This window comes from Pararge aegeria, chromosome 20 (assembly GCF_905163445.1).
Source record: "Pararge aegeria chromosome 20, ilParAegt1.1, whole genome shotgun sequence".
NCBI classification, from domain to species: domain Eukaryota; kingdom Metazoa; phylum Arthropoda; class Insecta; order Lepidoptera; family Nymphalidae; genus Pararge; species Pararge aegeria.
This window is the reverse complement of record NC_053199.1, coordinates 1,589,149-1,610,291: the sequence shown is the minus strand read 5'-3', so window position 1 is coordinate 1,610,291 and position 21,143 is coordinate 1,589,149. Positions and strand designations below refer to the sequence as shown.

Genomic DNA, 21,143 nt, shown 5'->3' with positions numbered 1-21,143 from the left:
ACATGTAAAACTACTAGTATAAAGGTATGAATTGAATTAATGTTATCATTGCGGAACAAAGGACTTTGAATAAAAGTTGTATCTGTACAGATTAATATATCTACCCATTTTAATTAATCGACGCAATGTTAGTAATTTGGCACCGACAGCTATGTAAGTCAAGGCTAAATTTGACAAAGGAATTCCGGTCGTTATGTTAGTGACACTGGCAAAATACATATTTTTGCAGACGGGTTGGTAATCGTAGAAGATGCTAGTTTTATCACAGAATTCGCTGTCCGTTCTCCGTTATATTCCCTTAGTCGCCTCGTACGACACCCGCAAGAAGAGGACGCGGTGACAACTGTGTTCTGATCTTTCGTCACACCACAAGGCTCAGCAGAAGCTTAGCAGTTTTAGCACTTGATAATAAATGTTAATTTACCATCATCGTCATGGCTAGATGGATCCTCGATGAGCAGGGCATCATGTAACGGCAATCTTCCATTTGGAGGTAGGTGAAGACGCCCGCCAGTTGCTCTGGTTGTCAACAGCAGATGGTTGCTGAATATGAACGCCTGTCGCGCTTGCAAGGACGCCCGGCGACCCTTGCCGACCACTTGAGATAATGTTCCTAAGAAGATTTATTATTTTTATTTATTAAATAAAATGAAGCCCACGTGCCAACATAAAACTACTTCGGTACCACTGCTATGAGGCATAGCACAGCACTCATGATGCTGGCAGCTGGCCCTTTGAATGGACAAACTTATTCTTAGGTCAAGGTACCTAAGGTGGCCTGCTTAAGGATATCCAGTCTCGATAAGCTTCTCTGATATTTCTCTAAAAAAGCAAGCTTTTCTGATATTTATTTTACAAGAGGTCAAGCACCAGGGGTTTGCATTTTCCGAGTCTCTAGCCCACAAGGCTTAAAAATTAAACTTATATCTCGGGGTTTTATATTTGCGCCCCTTAGACCCTTAGCTGTATCATGTCAACCAATGGACATCCACTGGTCCAATGGTCTCTTGTAGGGAGTTCCTAATATCACGTTAACTCTGGTATCTTTTCATTCTTTTTATCAGGTAGAGATATTGCAAGTATAGCTCTTTCCATCTCCCGTTATGCTACTCTGAGCCTTTTGAGACCCAGAGTTAGCGACCACATTTCGAAGCCATAAGGCATCACTGAAAATATGCACTGATGTCTTTTATTAACTAAATAAACTGGAATTCTATTTTGTTAGAGTATGCATGCAAATGGGGTTTATTTTATAACCTAATATTTTTATTTTTGTGTATTAAGAGCCTTTAAGCTTACCTTGCCTTATGAAGACTTGGTTAACATCAAGAAGAATATCGCAGCCCTCGATGATCATTCGCTCCACGGCTAGGTTCTTCCTTAGATTTTCTGTCTCGCTCACCTATACAAGTTCATTGTTTAAACATGATAGCAATTTTGATTTTTTTTTGGCAACGTAGTCAGCCAGCATTTAATTCAATTTGCTGGCTCAACAAAGGTGGCAGTGTTTATCAGTAAACAAATATTAATAACGATAAATAAATAAGGATTCTTTGAAAAAATTGGGCCCTAATTGGGCTCTACTCATGGCGAGCTTTCGCGCTCGCCCCTCGCACCCGGTGACGCTGTTGAAACCCTTAAATCGTCATCAGCTACGATCCCTTTTTTATGTATATAGACGAGCACTTGACTGCAATCACACCTGATGGTAAGCGAAGAAGCAGCCTAAGGTGGAGCGCGCTTGCCTAGTAGATGCCTATTCACTCTTGATTTGAAGATTCTCATATTGTATGTACTGGAGAAAATGGAAGCTGGAAAGGTTATTTCAGATTCTTGCGGTGTGAATCAGAAACGAAGATGCAAAGCGCTTCCTACGCGTCCATGTTATATCAACCACGTAGGGATGCAGATCCTTAGGGTGCCTCGCGGTTCGATGGTTAAAAGATGACGGAGGAACAAGATCAAACAGTTCTTGAGCACACTCTCCGAAATTTATTTTATAGAATACCAAAAGGCAGGCAACCTTGCGAAGTTCTTTGCCTAGGTAACCGATGAGTCTTCTATCGTGGCTATCCACTGAATCCAAGGCATCGTTCCGAGAATCGAATGAACTGGTGGCGAGGGACCTCGTCGAGCTGCACGCACCTCGTCGTGCATCTGGCGGGACAGCTCCTCGAGCTGCGCGCGCGCATGCTGCAGGCTGCGGCGCTCCACGTGGTCGTGCGGCGTGTGCGCTAGCAGCTCGTGCAGCGTGATGATGTAGCGCGGGATCTGGCGGAGTTCATGACGTTTACAATTGGCATGAGAACTCATTATGAAGAACTGCCCCATGATGTTCAGAAAAAAATATAAAAAAATATCATATTTTTGCAGAAATTAAAGGTTTTGGTTATCATCATCATCATTTCAACCAATGGACATCCACTTCTGGACATAGGTTTTTTGTAGGGAGTTCCGAAATCCACAGTCCTGGGCCGCTTGCCTCCAGTGGCTGCGAGCGTCTCGCCTGATGTCATCTGTCCACCGTGTTGGGGGCCGACCTACGCTACGTTTACCGGTGCGGGGTTGCCATTCCAGCACCTTAAGATCCCAACGTCCATCGGTTCTCCGAGTTATGTGCCCTGCCATTGCCACTTTAGCTTAGCGACTCGCTGTGCTATGTCGGTAACTATAGTTCTTCTATGGATCTCCTCATTTCTGATTTGATCACGTAGAGATACTCGTAGCATAGCACTCTCCATCGCCCGCTGAGTAACTCTGTCTTAAAACGCTCGCTGGGTGCCGTGGCCGGACTTGTGACGTCACATGCAAATTAGAGCTTTAGTAAGGCCTTGTTCCAGAGCTAAAGAAAATTGTTTTTTGTATTGATAACAAAAAACTTAGCAACTGTTAGCAATAGTTTAAAATCACAAAATACTTTATATACGCAGAGATTTTCATAGTTCAAGCGGTACAAAATGATATTTATATAGATGTGACGTTATATATTCGAATTCAGCGTTTCGCTTGTCATGGCGTATCGCTAGATTTCACAGATTGAAATGTCTATGTATTAAATTATATTTTTATTTATATGTTATATACCTACCATGCCTGCCATGCATCTACAGTTTTCTCTTAATATGCCTTTGGTTGCCTGGAAGAGATCGCTATGTAGCGATAAGGTTGCCAAATTGTGCTTTACTTCTTTGTATTTGCATTTTTTTTATTTATTTTTTATTTTTGCTTTCTGTGTGTTGTGTACAATAAAAGTATATGCATTCATTCAAAACTAATTGGAGCAAGGCAGTCTTAGTATAGAACAAAGTAAAACCTATGGTTATATTTATTTCAATTCGTAAAATACTTTTTTATGATTTTGCTTAGATTTGAATTCATATCAATCAAATGCGACCAATCAAGAAGTCCTTACCTGATGCATTGGATACGTCAAGAATGTCTCCAGTGATCTGCCCTGCAAAGCTGATTTCGTTTCCAATCTTGCCAGCAGTTGAGTAAAGGGCTGGCTTTGCTTGCACTCGGTGAGGACTTGGAGAGAGTAATGGTGGTTCCGCACGTACTCCTGGTAGATTGTGAGCATCGGCAGCAGCATGTCAAATAGATCCCCTATAAGAATAAACCACAATAAGCAAAAGATAGTCATGAAGTGCGGCTAGAATGGGCAGTAGACAATTTGAGACTACTACTACTAAAGTTTTAGTAGTAGTAGTCTCAAATTGAGTAGAGGAGGGGACGAAGTGTTACATTGTGTGACTTTTCCCAAATTTCGTGTCGTCACATTTCCAAATACACTTTAAAGCACGAATTTACCAATTTAAGTTTTTCTGGGCATGAATTTAGATTGTAATCTTCAGTAGGGTACCCATTTAGATAGACTAGCAGGTAAACTAAGCTCGGCTGCCTACGCCGTCAGGAAAAGTAGACAGATTACTGACATAGAAACAGCAAGACTTGTTTACTTTGCGTACTTTCATAGTGTGATGTCTTACGGGATCTCATTATGGGGCAAAGCTGCTGATATTGAAACTATATTCTTATTGCAGAAAAGAGCTGTACGGTCAATATATAAACTTAAATCACGTGAATCCCTCCGTGAAAAATTTAAAGAAATTGGTATCCTTACGGTAGCCTCACAATATATTTATAACAATATAGTATTTGTAAGACAACAGCCGACTTACAAGAAATGGTCATAAATTAGTGACATCTGCATATCGTCTGCGAAAGGTGCAGAAGTCATTTGGGGGATTGAGTATACGCTTTTATAATATGATTCCTAAGGTAATTTTGGACCTACCAATGCATAAGTTTAAAGAATGTGTTAAAACACATTTATTACAGCGAGGTTATTATACAAATGATGAATTACTTAATGACAAGGTTGTTTGGAAGCATCCGGCTCCGTTTTCATCTCTCACAAGATAGAAAAATGAATTTTAAAATGTAAATTGTTAATATTGGAAAAGAGCAACTGCTGAGTTTCTTGCCGGCTTCTTCTCGGTAGAATCTGCCTTCCGGACCGGTGGTAGAGTCACACAGACAGACTTGACGTTTCAAAAGTGCTTTTATTAGGTCTACTTGAAATGAATTTTGAATTTTGAATTTTTGAACTTCGCACTATTAACAAAACGTTTGCAACACCTATCCGTAGGGATTTGCAAATTACCACGAAGCTTCAATATATAAAGGACACAAGATGAATAGTTTTTTTATTTCTTGAAATGTATGACAAGAAAAAAATATTTTCAAAAATTTTATCTTTAGCCTTATTCTACGTTTGTACAAAAAACTACACTAACAATAGAAAAAAAGGTGTTTAATACATTTGAAGTTTTATTATAACGCATTATCTATTTAAATAAAATTTATTTGAAAATCACAAATAAATAAATATCGTGAATATAGTTGTCAGTTCTCACATACGTAGATGTGAGAAGTCCTTATTTTTACTTTGTTGACTACAGCTAACTTCAGGGTGTCGGTTTTTTTGACGTAAAAATTTACCCCATTATATTTATCTAACGCGCCAAAAGAAGTATAACTTCAAAAATAAAAATCAATTTAAATAAAACTAATTTCGAAACTTTTTTTTTATATAAAATAGCAATATATAAAATAGGCGCGTTGTTTCCCCCAGAACCCCGCATATTGGTAGCGGCCGAAGTTATGCCGCTATCCGCGTAATACTGTCTTCAACAGTCCGTCAAATATTGTAAAAAAATTAAATAAAAAAATTGTGATGTCATAATTTTTTTTTATTAATTTGGAAAATGTTTGCTTTGTTACAAGTACATTAAGATTAGAATGTTAAGTAACAAAAGAAACATGAGGTCTTACCTAACACCAGTGTTGGCCAGGACTCCATTCGCGATGTAAGCCCCTTGAAGAATATCTGATGCAGGAACAACACCGTCTCGCTGTTCAAGAAGATTGAGTTGACATCTTCATGCGTGCAGGGCGGCTTCTTCGAGCTAGCCGCCATTTTGAATGGCCGAAGGAAACAAGTCACCTGTAGAGTTCGGGTATTAAATTAAGTATGCAGAAATGGCCATGAAGATATTTAAGACTAACCCAATTTTGCAAATAAAAGAAGCAAATAAATAAGAATAATTATAATAATAATCAAAATATCTATGTATTGGTAAGCAAAGTGGATCTAGGCGATTATTTTGCGACCCTCAATTCCTGGTTTAGACAAACGTTAGCCCGCTACTATCATAGACTGCATAGTCACTAAACACCAGGTGAGATTGCAGTCAAGGGCTAACTTGTAGAGGAATAAAAAAGACCCACAGTGCTGCTCTTACACTGTTGACTTGCGGCGGTCTTGGTTATTACCACCATTCAAATTTCAATAACTTAAACAAAATAATACTAACTTACCAATATCTCCATCTGCTCTAAATATTCCTCTTCGGCTTCCACCATCTTGAATACAAGGCTGAAAATAAAATGGCGTTAGGAAAATGGGTTTTTAGGAAATTAGGTATTCTACCACTGCCTTTTAGGTATATAAGAGATATGTGTGTATTAGTTAAAAGATATCCAAATTAATTCCAAAGAAATTGTGATATGCATATGTATTTATTTACCTTTTGTTTTGGTCAATTTGTTTTTGTTTTCTGTATGTGCAATAAAGACTTTCTATCTTTCTATCTATGGAACATTTCATTGGATTTGTTATTAATTTATGTATTTATTGTCATTTTTAATCTTATTGTATGTTTTGTAGTGTTAATTTTAATCCAAATTTGACATTTAATTAAGGTAGATTTTATTATTTTTTTAATACCTTTGTTAATTTAAAATGAATCTCTCTCCATGAACGAAATTTGCACACTATTAATTAAGTAGAATGCGATGCCCTCTAAACTGACTGCATTGTTTACTAATATCTTGATTATTATTATAATTATTGTGTTCATATTTATATGACTACCTGCGCAACTTCGTCTGTACCAAATCGGTTACTACCGGTTTTAATATCTTATATAACCTACAACCTATTTGAGGGTCACCTAACGGGTCCAGTTTTATTTCCAAACTCTATTTTATTTCTTTACACATCGTAACTTTTTGCCTTTCTGGAACCTCCTTAAAATTTATTATGTTACTAGCTGTTGCCCGCGACTTCGTCTGCGTTTGATTTTGTTTTTTGATGTGGCATTAAATTTAGTTATAGATCTAATATAAATATGAATTTGATTATTATATGATGCAATTTTTAATTTTCTCTCCGTAAGAACCATCTTTGTATTTCAAGGAATATTCTAAAATAAGGATTAGCGAAATCGGTTCAGCTGCTTTCGAGATTTGCGCTTAGCAAGACATTCAGCGATTCATTTTCATATTATAGCTATTACCTATTTCTCTTTCTCATGCTCTCTGCATGCGGACTCTTGATGTACTGCTCCACGATCTGCTTCCAACGGCGTCTGCACAGCCATCCTCGAAAGAAGCTCTGCGTTGTCACACGAAAATGTTCCTTATTCTCTTGTTCATAGCGTCTCATAACTCTTTTTAACCCTGTACCCGTGTTACGGGTAGTAAGATGTCGGATGAATATTTTCACGAATACTATACATAAAATACTTATAATATACATATAAACACCCAGACACTGAAAAGCATTCGTGTTCATCACGAATGAACCTAACCTAACCTAAATCGAAACTAAATGAAATTAAAATGTAGTTATACTACAATAAGACACTACTGTAAATCAAACCTAACATGATAATAAGCATTTCTTTATGATTTCAGAAGAACTATAAATCCCTAGTATCTAAATATTTCTGAAATACTCCTTACAGTTAAGCCGCAAGTCAGGTAATTTTATTTTACAGCGCCTTGGTAATATTATTTATTCATACTCACAAAATTAATTAAATTAATAAGGCTTTTTTTATATAAGTATACATACCATATATAAAGTATAAACCAAAGGATGTTGAGAACAGCAACGAAATCTGTTGTGTGGTTAAGGAGTTAGCGGACACATATACACAGACGTGGAAATTTACTTTGTTTTATACTATGTAGAATATAGCAATAGCTAAAAAGCCCACTTATAATAGTCCATCAATCCTCACTAGGCCAGCGCGGTGGACGCTCATTGTCCGAGGGGACGCGTGCCATGTAGTGGGCAGGTTGATAAGATGATAAAAATATGTTGAAAAAGATCAACTGCTGAGTTTCTTGCCTGCTCTTCTCGGTGGAATCTGCCTTCCGAACCGGTGGTAGAGTCACTACAGACAGACTGACTTAACGTTTCAAAAGTGCTTATAAACTGGGCCTGCTTGTAAAAAAGGGAAGGGGAAGGGAATTTAAGAATTTTGATTAAGATCAAGGTTTGAAAGAAAGAAGGAGAAACTTGGTACTACCTGAACTTTCTTAATCTTCCGCAGCTCCGCAGGGTCAATGTCATCCGAGTCCGCGGCTGACAGGCTGGCGGTGGACGAAGTGCGAGTGTTGGGCTCATGCTCCTTTTTGTACGCGCAAAGCTGCAAAATATGGCACTTCTGTTACGATCCATATATCCAAGATCTTATTTATTGAAGCGCGTTTCTTTTGGCGCGTTAGGGAAAAATTATGTGCGTAAATTTTTACGATGCGCGCGCACGCCGTCACAAAAAACCGACACCCTGAAGTTTATAAAAAAAAGTTTGACAGTATATTTATATATTTACAGTATATACTTTCAATTGTTACTTTGACAATACTGTCAAACTTTTGCGAGCTCATTCCGGTGATTTAATGGACTCAATTGTACAAAAATCTCCAATTTTAATGTTGAACGAAAGGTGGTTGTCCGATACTGAGATAACTTGATAATGCGTTAAAACATTCAATGTATTAAATTAAATACCTTTTTTCTATTGTTAGTGGCGTTGTTTCTACAAACGTACTCGTAGAATAAGGCGAAAGTTAAAATTTTTGAATAGGTTTTTAAATCTTGTTACTTTAGTATTCTTTCTAGAACAGGCGGTTAGTAACAAAATTCCATTAAGCAGTTGACACTAAAAGGTAAAATAAAATGAGGAGAATGCGAAAATTTTTGAGCTAGCTTCATTCCGCGGGTGTGATGTGAGCTTTGGGTGGGGCGTTTTCACTGTCTTGAACACTTACACAACGCACTGCACGCAATACGTAATGTATGAGTTCTGCATGTTCTTTCTACTTCTACTTCCGTCTCCTTCTCTTTCTGTTAGTTCTACTTACTTCCGTCCTCAGCTTCTTGACCTCGTTGGCCAGCTCGTCGCACTGCTGCGCGTACTGCCAGCGCGACGTGCGCTCGCTCTCCACCACCTGCAGTAGGTGAAGCTGCTTCTGCTCCAACTCCTCTTTCTGCAGCAGCAACTTGTTGAAGCTGCCACCGGACATACGCTCGCAAATATTTGACAGAAGCAGGCGTCACTTCTCGGAACTCCATGATATATTATAAAAATTAAGCTTAATTTGCTATACTCCGCGAAAGGCATACAAGCGATTATTTGGTATAGTCAATCGATGGTGCAGTATGTTTTATGACATCCAATCCAACAGTCAATAATTGTACGAAACAAATGAGAACAGTCTCGAAGACTGTTCTAAGTGAACTATGTCCTATGAAAATTAAGCTTAATTTGCCAAAACCAATGTTCATGACATTGAGTTGGTAGGTATTTCGATATAAACACGACTGCATTATCGATTTTCCCCCCGATGTCGTCGAGCCCTGGGGCTGTTCTCATGGCGAGCTTTCGCGCTCGCCCCGCTCCTACAGTGACGCCGTAGCAACCCCTCAGGTGGTTATCGGCAAGTCTCCATCCGAAAATCGAAACACTTCAGTCATATATTGGACTCGAACGATGCAAAGATACCTCACAGTGTCTTAGGCGTTTACTATTTGACTTTTTAAAGTAAAACTTTTTTAGGCGCGACTAGGGAGTAACTCGGATTTTTTATCTGACGGAAGTAACGCTTACATCAGACGTCCGTGTAGTTTCCGCTATTAAAAAATAATAATTTGGATTGGTGGTAAGTACATGTCATATCACGCTTCTTGACTTATACGCCAGCTAGTAGCAAATATCATAATCAATTAAGATTATGTATTTCCAATATTTTCAAACGGATCATAGCAAACTGACAAAATATTCAAAGGTTTAAAAAAAAAATTAAATTGCAAAGTTTTTTGAAAATCTTTAAATATACTTGTTTATTTATTACTTTTGTGATAAATAAATTATTAATAAATTTTCTGCCGATTGCGACAGTCTAAAATATTCAATAAATAAATAAATATACTACGACAATACACACATCGACATCTAGCACCAAAGTAAGCGTAGCTTGTGTTATGGGTACTAAGATGACTGATCAATGTTTAAATGAATAATACACAAATACTTATAATTCACCCAGACACTGAAAATCTTTCATGTTCATCACACAAACATTTTTCCAGTTGTGGGAATCCAACAGACCGCCTTAGACCCAGAAAGCAGGGTCGCTGTCCAATCGATCGAATCGAATGATCTAACCTTCAATTTTCTACTCCCAATTATCCTATTTAACACATGAAAATATTAATAAAATGTGAAAGTGATATTAATGAATTTTTAAAAAAGAATATAAAATTAAAGTGAATAGTAAATGAAATTACGGAGTCCCAGGAACATTTTACTCTTTCATCAATAAATAATAATAAAAGTTTTACTTCAATCGCGCATAAAGGTTACACACCACACACACACTTTTTTTTTTGGACACACACTTGAATGTTATTGGCAGCCCTATCTCAATTCAGAGCTCGCACCCTGGATGCTGCGGCGTGCGCGTCATCGCATCTCGGCCGGTTGCCATGGCGACGGGGTCGAGGACGCGCCGACATTTAACGCGCAACTCTCCCATGCGTATCCTCAAATATTAAATAGCTGCCAATACCGAAAGAAGCATTTCATCTATGAACTAGCTTATTCCCGCGCCAAACCACACAAGTTTTTTGAAGAGGAATGGTTTGTATGTTTGCTGTGTAATTAGCCTGAAAGGCTGATCCGAGGGAGTCACCTAGTGTTATGCAAATCTGTGAACAGCCATGTATTTCTGGTAAGCACGCACCCGTATTTATATCAAAATACCCACCAACTCAATGTCATGAACACTGGTTGTTAATCTTTTATACATATGTAAAAGAGAAAGTGTGTGGGTATGTTCCGTATAGGCTCCGAAACGGCTGGACCGATTTCAATGAAACTTTCAGGGAATCTCCGGATTGACCTGGCGAGTAATCCTGTAAAGTTGGAGCACCCTTGGTGACGATCGGAGCACTCCTATTTTTGAACTGTCAAACATTCAAATACAGCTTTTTTTTACTATGATGATATTCTCCCATCTTCACCCGCTCGAGAAGAGAATAGAAGAGAATGAATACGGAGAGAAATAAATGATTTAATATATTATGAGACTTAAATTAAAATTTTTATGATGTAGGTTTATTGTTTAAATAACATAAAGCAAAATCTAGCCCGGCGAAGCGGGCTGGGTACGCTAGTCAAATATAATTTTAATAGTTTCTTGGTAACTATTTATTAATAAAATAATAATTATAAGTGTATTCGAAAAAATTCTAATCAATTTAATAAAATACATGGCCAATATGAATTTATAGTTATCAAATGTTTAATTATTTACCCACTTTAACAAGTTACTGTGACACGATGCATAGATTTTTTTGCCAAAGGTGAATGCACATAAACAAGGCTAGTTTTTTTGATACCAGTTGAACCAGCCGACTTTGTCGTTCCCGTAAAAGCCGTACCACATGAACTACCCATGATTATAATCACAGGATCAAATCGAAAAAATTCAAAATTCATTTTTTTCAAGTAGACCTAGTTTAGCACTTTTGAAACGTCAAGTCAGTCTGTCGTCAAGAGAGTAACTCAACAAAAGAGGTCTACCACCGGTTCGGAAAGCAGATTCTACTGAGAAGAGCCGGCAGGAAACACAGCAGATACGCATTTCCGTGGTATCACCTGGTACAAGGTGCCAACTGAAAATCTGCGCTGTATGCTCCCACTGGCGCATGTAGCACGATGCTGATCTGACACCTTTTTTCTAGATTGTGCCACACATAACATACGTGGTGTCGTTAATATTGTAATGTGTGGCGCAATGTAAAAAATAAATTTTTCTTTGTTTCTTTCTTTCAGATTGCTCTTTTTCTCCGTCATTTTACGGTTTCACAATCTTTAGAATTTTCTATCTTTTGAGAGAAGAGAGCAGAGCCTTCTTTCAAGCAGCCTTGTCGTTCAGAGATTCATCAATCGTAAAGTAAAGTTTAAGTTATTATTGATGCCCAATCGCAAAAAGATTCAAGTTTTTTTTTGGCAAATAAAAAAAAATTAGGTATTTATCATGTCTTGATCATCGTCGTAAGGTAGCCAGTCTATCGGTGTTTTATAGGATATAATTTGGAGAGTGTGCTCAAGAACTATTCGATCTCACCCCCTCCTCACCATTTTACCATCGCACTGCAACTCTAGGCGGGTTTTCATCCCTATGTTGTTAATATCCCAAAAACTCACACGAGTTCTGTGTTTCCTAATTCTTACAACTTGGGTATCTGAAAGGTCTAAAGCTTCGCTCGTTAACAATTTTTAATCTTAGGACAGAAACCATAGCGTAGGTGACATGTATACCAAATTTCAAAGCTGTCAGCCTGCGGCTTAGCTCGTAAACAATTTTTATACATCCCTCGGGAACTACTTCAGGAATCGGGATAAAAGGTGGCCTATGTTCTTTTCCATGTCAAAGGCTACACGCTTGCCGAATTTCATCTAATTTCATCCATATCCATTCATCCGTTTTTGCGTGATTGAGTAACAAACATCTACATTCATAATATTGAATGGAAAATGAACCTTGTTTCTTCGGTATGGGTACGTAATTGTTGGCGATTATTTAATATCGTGAATTATGAATCTAAATACTATGTAATAAGATCCAAGTTACGAGCAAGTGTGATGTGAATGTATTATTCAGTTGGCTACGAGCAATCGCCGTTGCTGAATTACAGACTGCAGAGGTGCCGCCCCTCTAGTACCCTCAAGTACCCCTCCTCTCGTAACCGGGTCAAGGTACACGACTAATCCTCGCTGCGGGGCGGAGGGGCACAGGCAATGGGCTTGTGCTATTTTTATCTCTTAAGTGACTTTATATGGAGGCGAAAGTTCTAAATTATTTTTCCCCAATTCCTAATATACGTATATCTATTGAAAAAAATTGTCTGGTGGGAGGCTTTGGCTGTGGCTAGTTACCACCCTACCAACAAATACGTACCGCTAAGCGATTAAGTGTTCCGGTGCGATGTCACGTAGAAACCGATTAGGATTTAGGGGTGTGACCACCATACTCCCTAACAGGTTAGCCCGCTACCATTTTAAACTTAATCATCCATTACCACCAGGTAAGATCGAAATCAAGGGCTAAATTGTACAGGAATAAAAAAAAAGCAGCGATAGCGAAAAAAGCGGTGATAGCTATACGCTATGCGTTATCGCCGCTTTTTTCAGGGGGCCGAGTTAAATACTCAATCGTAATTAAAATACTCAATTTTAAATATTGAGATAAAATAATGAAATATACATAAAAGTCAAAGGAAACTGCATACAATTTTACGTTGACATCTTGGAGATGTCTCTTAAATAGTTCAAAGTAGGAACGCTTATAGAAAAGTCCTATTATAGTGTAAAGGACTACGTTATCAATAAAAAGGCTTGAGTGCCAATTATTGCCCTAACCAGTTTGCTCTTCCAACAATATAAAGTACAATGTGCCTTGTGAGATGGTGGTAACATAAAAGAACACCCAGCTAAGTTTGTTGTGGGCTTCTTGTTAGAGCAGGGCGCGTTTGCAACCTTCGTAGCTTTAGTTTGAAGTTCACGAATATGGTTATCGCCATCATCTCACTACCATGTCCACAGTTCTCATGTAATGTGCGCATTTTATGTGCCATCTATGGGCCTCCTTGAATAATGATATTAGCCTAATTTTTTGTATGTAGAAAAAGCGTACGTATTTTACGACCTAGTGAACGAAAAATTGTACATGGTAGTAGTTTCACTGTGTAATAAAATATTTTTGTGCCCTAAAAATTCTTTGACCGAATAAAATTAATTTTGTACAAGCCATTTTCTCGATGCAGGTTTAAATCTTTTAATTGGCTAACTCTGTGTATTTTTTAGAAAGAGGTTGAACATTTTAAAGCAGATTGCGTAGGAAAGGCTTCGGCCGTGGCTACTTACCACCCTACTGACAAAAAAGTGCCGCTAAGCGATTAAGCGTTCGGGTACTATGTCGCGTGGAAATTGACTAGGAGTATAATAGCCGTAATACCCCTAATCGGCTTATACGCAACATCGTACCCGAACCCTAAATCGGTTATCTGAACGTGTTGGTTGGTAGGGCGGTAACTAGCCACGACCAAAGCTAGCTGACCAGACCAGAGAAAATTCAAAAATTATAAATTCCAAAATCGACGGGAATCGGCTGAGTTTCTCCCCGACTTCTTGTCGGTACAATCTGCTTTCCGAACGGGTGGTAGAGTCACTACAAACAGACTTGACTTGACAAAAGTGCTTTTAAACTAGGCCTACATCTATAAATTAATTTTGAACTTGAATTAGAATTCTGTTCTCATAAACGAAACAATAGCGGACGAAGTTGGGATAAACAGGTAACCGTTCCATTATAAATGTAAATTGAAGGCCCCTGTATTGATTTTGTGTCCAACTTATTACTTGGTATTCCGTAGTTAAAACCGCAAGGTAATTTTATCTATATCTATCTACTATCGGTACCTCGCGACTTGATTCGGCTATAAATAAACCTTAAAAGATAGATATATGCTGTCGCTGACTATTTTTTTGAACATTTAAAGGGGAACAATTTTGTCATACAAGATTTTATAAAAACTTTAACCGTTTACTCAGCGCACGCAGCGTTAGCTCTCAAAACGAAAAAAAACACAAAACAAACATTCTTCATTAGTGCTATTCTCCTATTCGTGTAAGCGTGCTAAGCATATAGCCTTCCTCGATAAATAGGCTATCCAATGAAAGAATTTTTCCAATCGGACCAGTAGTTCCTAAGATCATCGAGTTCATGTGAAAACTTGCTTCAACGGTAAAGGAAAACATCGTGAGAAAACCTTAAAGTTCTCCATAATGTTCTCGAAGGAATGTGAAGTCCACAGTGGCGTGCATCTCATAGCATCAATAAGCAGTGCACATTGGAGATGATGAGCAGATCTACATGGGTATCACAAAAAAATGTTAGGTTAGGTACCTACTCACAAGTAAAATTATACAGTAACATCAAAATAGCATGTTCAGTACCTATTTTTTTAATGCATACCCTGACCGAAAACCCTATGCACGCCACTGAGTCCACCAATCCGTAATGGGGCAGCGTGGACTACGACCTTAACTCCTGCTCGTTGTGGGAGGAGACCCGTGCTCTGTAGTGGGCCGGTAATGGGTTGATATGACGGTGATGATGATAAAGAACACATAACGAAGATTTTTATGGTGGTACAGTTACTAAACTCACCTCGCCTCCCGGATCGCGTCGACCCAGTGAACGCAGTCAACCTCCGAGGCAGCTCGCAACTCGTACTGGCGCTGGCTCTCACGCCGATACGTTATGGTGAAGCAGAACTAGACCACAGACAATGCAATTTCATGACGCATTCAGAGTTATGCTGCGTGGTGACGGCAGATCAGAATACAATTGTCCACACCCTTCCTAACCTTGCGGGAGGCGTACAAGGTTGCTAAAAGATTATAATGGAGAATCAGCAACGACCTCTGTGCTACTACTACCGTCTACCATCTATTGCGATCACCAACACCACTGCCCAGCGAGGAGGTTATTGGCACACCCTTTCCTCGGGAGAGGTTATTCCAACAGTTTCCTGCTTGTTGATAATGATGGTTCAGAGTCATTTTAAGCAATGGACACCCATTGCTAAACATAGGTATTTTTAGGGAGTTCCAAAATCTTTAGTTCTGTTCCGCTTGCTTTGTAGTTGTTCTGTGGAACTCGCTTGATGTCGTCTCTCCACCTACCAGGGGGCCTACAATCGCTGAGTTTGCGGGGCAAGATTGCCGTCATCGGTTCTGCTTGCTATAGCATAGCTTGCCCAGACCAGTGCTACTTGAACTATATTGATAGCTCTGGTTAATACCTAATTTGTTTACGCAGAGAGCTATGCTCAGAGGGCATAGTTTCTATGTAAAAAAGTAAATTTCGATAACTGCATAAATAAACAAATAAATAAATATATTATGACGACAATACAAACATCGCCATCTAGCCTCAAAGTAAGTTAACATTTAACGTTGAATAATATACATAAATATTTAAAATATATAGATAAACACCCAGACACTAAAACCATTCACGTTCATCCCACAAATATTTCCAGTTGTGAGAATCGATCCCACAGCCTCAGACTCAGAGAGGAGGGTCTCTGCCCACTGCCCCAACCGGCCGTAAAATATTCTCCAAGACCGAAGCATCCTCAGGAGATTATGACTATACAATGCACATTTTACTTAGTTTAAATTTCTAATTCTGGGGACTGAAACTGTTTACTTACGCAGGTAACTTCGTCTACATATAGCATCTATGACTTACAATGCACAAATCAACACACAAGTGCGGTAATATTATGAAAGAAACAAGGGTGTTTAATATCTTGGATTATAGCCTTAAACCCGCTTTCTCAAAGAAGGCTTTAAAAACGTGTGATTGAAGCAAAGTTTTGCCAAACTAACGTAACCTGTGAAGTAGTAACTATAAAAGAAAGAAACTATCTATAAAAGATTACAAGGGTGATGAAAATATGGTACCATGTCTCTTACAGAAGCGTTCCGCTCCATGGGCGACTTGCTGAGCCTCTCGCAGTACGATCCTTCCAGCAACAGCACCCCAGTTGGCCGCGTGTTGTTCTCCGACTCGTAATAGAACAGCATGTTCTACGGATAAGCAGATGGTAATAACAAACAGAATACTCACTTATGTAGCGGTCTTCACATTACCAAACTAGATGGCGCCACAAAGAGCCAGCATTGCGCTAACGAAGTGTTCACAAAAATGGACCACATTTAGTTTACTTCCAAATATGAATGGTCGAACCTCGGTCCTCGGTCATTGCATGCTATTGCAATTGTGTGTCGATTGTCAGTCGAACAATGACAAAAAGTATAAATGAATAATAACGTTAACAACGTTAAATAAAATTTAAAAAACTCCTTACGTTATCAATGAGTGGTAGTTTTTTGAATCATTTTCTAATACAATTCTTTTACAATACATTTAAAATAAATAAATATAATACGACAATACCCACATCGCCATCTAGCCCCAAAGTAAGCGTAGCTTGTGTTAGGGTGCTAATATGACTGATAAATATTATTTTATGAATAATATACATAAATACGTATAACCACCTAGACACTGAAAGACAATCGTGTTCATCACACAAACATTTTCCATTTGTGGGAATCGAACCCACGGCCTTGGACTCAGAAAGCAGGGTCGCTGCTCACTGCGTCAATCGGCCGTCATACTATAAGACAAATGACCGACCATTATGAATTATTTTATTTATTGAAACTCTTCTTTATTATGTAGATAGAATAGTCCTTACTTACCTGGTAAAGAACAAACCACCTCAGCTGCCATTTTGTATTGTCAGCACTCCTTTTGTGCAAGTAGCCGGCCTGCACCAAAATAAACACCCCTTAAAATTTCCACGTTACAGAAACGATCGTAAAAAAAACAAATATTTACCAATTAAAAAAAGGTTAGCCCGCTACGCTACCTTAGACTGCGTGATTACCAAGTTTTTGATTAAACAACTTATATAACCTAACTTGCCTATGATTCTTCCCAGAATGTGGAGTATTTTGTGTTTGTATTATCATATACCTGTTTCATTTTTCATTTTGGTTTATGGTTATAAAAAAAAAAACGAATTTATATATCAACTATCAGTTCACTTGTTCCCTAAGCATTACGCACCGCTGAATTGGTGTACTTAGTAACTTTAGATGTTGCCTAAAGTCGTCATCATGCAAGAGTTGGTGAAACGTTTTTTTCTCTACGCATCACCCAAATCATTAGGAATCCGATTTAAGCGTTCTCTATATTTAGTGAAATCGGGCATGAGCAGAAAGTACTTTACCTAAATACTCGTTTTTTCTGAAACGGAAAACTGAAAGACAGATGAAATCGAGTAAGATTGAAAAGAGCTCGTTTTGCAGATACCTACACTACAGGTTTTGTTTTAAATTCAGTTTAAGCAAAAGGCCGTGAAGTCGGATTTTTGATTAGCACGGCACCATATGAGATGTCACTTACCTGCGAGTGGTCGTATTGCGCACGATCGGAGAGCGTCACTAGTTGCCCATCGTTCACACGCACTGAACGTTGAATCTTCGGACTCAACATGCTCGCTTCTATAACAAAGACGTCACTGAAGGATTGAGTAGTACAAGCATGATGACTTCGGAAGTACATACTATATCAAAAAAATAACTTATTTTTGAAGAAATTAAGGTTTATTCTGGAAAAATGCACCGTTCCTGTGGGAAGATACAAAAATTTTAAATAAAATACCTATACTTAATTAACTCATTCAATGTATTCAAAACTAAATTAGCTTCTTATATATTAAGTAATACCAATAAATTTAAAGACGAATACATTGAATTAGTAGATAATAGTAAAATTGAATTTAGTTTAGTCTAATGGCGAAGTGTATTAATTTATTATAGGAAATTAAGTTTCCTATGTAAGTGAATTAAATCTTTTTATGGGAATAAATGTCTTTAAACCTAAACCTAGATACGGTTGCGCTTACGTTTTGCCATTCAATCACGCAGCAACAGAGCAAAGGATTAACGTGATTTTTGGCATAGATATAGTTTATGAGCCGCAGAGTAAGTACATACTACTACTAGTTAGCCCGGAAAAAAGCAAAGTGCTTACGCTCGTTTTCGCGCTTACTTGCTTTCTAGCTTGGTTTCTTGCTTGCTTTACCGGGATAAAAAGTAGCTCATGTAACTAATAAACGAACTCTATGCCAAAAGTCACGTCTCCTGGCAAAGTTTTTCAAATTACCACGAGAGCGAAGCCGCGGATAAAGCGCTAATTTATATTTGCATCCACCAATCTGCACTGGACCAGCGTGATGGACTTCGGCCTATTCCGTTCTCATTGCGGGCGGAGACCAGTGCCGTGTAGTGGCCTATAGTGGGTCGGTAATAGGCTGTTAAGATGAATATATGAATATATTTACAGCTTCTTTTATTGTATTTAACAGAGCAACCAGAAATAAAAAGAGTTTCGGGTAAACGATTCGCATTCGGCTCACATAAACCCTTAATTAACTAAACAACCTCACGAATGCAAAACGTCGTAACAAAAAATACGCATCACCCGAACACTATACGAATTTTTGCATCTGAAAATAGCGTGACAAAGGCGCCCGTTATTTTTTTTTCATTAATTACAGCTAATGCCTCTCGGGAGAATTCGGACTCACTATAAAAATATATGTATAGATATTTTTTCTTACTACAAGTTAGCCCTTGATCCCTACCGTTCCCTTATCTCATCTGGTGGTTAGTGATGAAGCAGTCTAAGATGGTAACGGGCTAACATGTTAGGGGTTATGGCAGTTAAGTATATTAACGCCCTAATTGGTTTGTACGCGACATCGTACTGGAACGCTAAATCGATTGGCGACACTTCTTTAACCAGCCATGACTAAAGCCATCCAACAGACCAGACCAGAGAAACGTCAGAAATTATAAATTCCCCAATTGCCACGGCCTGGGAAACTAACCCTCTTGTCCTATTTACATATAACTATTACACATACCTTAGATATACATATACCCAGTGGCGTGCACTTGATACACGCACAAAAGCACTGCATACCCTAAAATTGAAACATAGCCCTTATAAGAGGAGGATTTTTTCCATTTTACGCAATTTTCCTGCTGTATGCATACCCTGGTAAGAAACCCAATGCACGCCACTGCATATACCCACGAAATCGTTTCAAACTTTAGAAGCTGTAGTGCAAAAAAACTCATACATACAAACAAACAGGAATCTTTTAAACTGATACACTTCATTTTTGGAGTGGAATTAGAGCCCCCAATAGCTAAACAGCAAAATGATAAAACGTAAGAAAGATCTTAGTTTCAAATTCTGCTCCAAGTTGAACTGTAGTGTCGTAGTTCACAAAATTGGGTAAGTCGTAAAAAAGGTGTTGTTTAAGTTTAGAAAAAACATATGTTTGTGTGTTTGGACACGCTAATCTCGGAAAGTCCAATTCGAATAACTGTTTAAGTTATAAAAGTAGAACATTGTAAACGGAAGGTTATTGAATATTCATTTATTCCTAATATTTATTAAATTAATCCAAAAGCCATAACTAACGGTAACATAAAGCTACTAAGGTATTAATATCCCTTTTAGCGGTGGCTTATATAAAAGCCTTTTAAACATTAGTTAATTAAATACTACGTTATTTTAATTAATGTAATGTAAAATGATTTGCTACTCACATTAAAATAACACCGCACCAGCAGACTTGAACCGCAGAACAATCAAGTACTCTTCATACTTACGTTTCACTTCAAACCGTTCATTATTAATTAATTTGATCGATGAAATATCCAATCTACCGTATTCTATAGTTTATCAACGACACTTATTAGCTCAGTATTTAACAAGAGAATAATTTTATTAATAAATAATAAGAAACATTAACAACAGTGTAGAAAAAGGGGGATAACTTTAAAAGAGGCAATTTGATAAGCGTGGAGAGCGAGCGCCTGTTGAATTTGCAGTGCAATGTTTTTCCAACACGTTGCTCTAACAATAATCACAGGCGTATCCGAAAAATTTAGGTACGAGAACGGTAGGTTTTTTTTTTATTTGCTTGTATGGCTTTAAAACGCTTCAGAGTGTTATGACAGTCATAGAGATGGTTTTTTTGAACGCCTTGTAAGGGTTGGCGATGGTTGTCCCGTCGAGGGCGACCGTCCGACTGCCGGGCCAGCACCTGTAGCTGGATCGACCGTGGCGCGCTTGCGTGTCCCCAATGACGTAGAAAACGTACCATAGAGCTGCGAAGCGATAGAAGTGTAATTACAACATGCGTAATTTTGATAACCCTTGACGCAAAAGAGGTGTTTTATGAGTATGGTAATTCTTTGTGCGTCTCTTTTTGTAAGTTCGTATATTAGTGTCTTCGCAGCGCTCTAAAAAAACCACACACAATAAAGGTTTCAACCTGCTTTATTATTAAAAAAATATCCAAATTGATAACCTCCTCCTTTAGGTAGTAGGTTTATTAAAATGGAAGTTCTTAATTCGGAGGATTTTCTTTTTATTTTATATTTTCTTGTATGTTCCTCGATTATTTAAAGACGCCTGGACAGATTTGAAAAAAATATTTTTTGACGTGACAACGTCTTATAAATTGGTTTGCCGGGTGACACTTCAAGAAACTGCGTTACGCTCCGCTCACGTTATGCGCTCACAATGAGAGCGAGTGAGAGGCACGCGTCCCT

The 21,143-nt window shown here is 38.2% G+C and overlaps 1 protein-coding gene across 1 annotated transcript in view; it reads right to left on the bottom strand.

The window, feature by feature from the left end:
* The window catches only part of LOC120632722 (ras-specific guanine nucleotide-releasing factor 1-like), a 38,703-nt gene extending 18,524 nt beyond the window's left edge, over positions 1-20,179 (bottom strand). Inside the window, exons 1-14 of the mRNA XM_039902701.1 lie at positions 20,133-20,179; positions 17,914-18,011; positions 17,205-17,273; positions 16,413-16,526; positions 15,097-15,203; positions 8,722-8,869; positions 7,884-8,003; positions 6,864-6,961; positions 5,884-5,941; positions 5,338-5,509; positions 3,413-3,606; positions 2,146-2,271; positions 1,300-1,402; positions 425-613 (exon numbers count right to left, since the gene is read on the bottom strand). Coding sequence (XP_039758635.1) covers positions 425-613; positions 1,300-1,402; positions 2,146-2,271; positions 3,413-3,606; positions 5,338-5,509; positions 5,884-5,941; positions 6,864-6,961; positions 7,884-8,003; positions 8,722-8,869; positions 15,097-15,203; positions 16,413-16,526; positions 17,205-17,273; positions 17,914-18,003 — 1,588 coding nt within the window. The 5' untranslated portion in view covers positions 18,004-18,011; positions 20,133-20,179. The remainder of the gene's footprint in view (positions 1-424; positions 614-1,299; positions 1,403-2,145; positions 2,272-3,412; positions 3,607-5,337; positions 5,510-5,883; positions 5,942-6,863; positions 6,962-7,883; positions 8,004-8,721; positions 8,870-15,096; positions 15,204-16,412; positions 16,527-17,204; positions 17,274-17,913; positions 18,012-20,132) is intronic.
* Between the last annotated feature and the right edge of the window lie 964 nt (positions 20,180-21,143).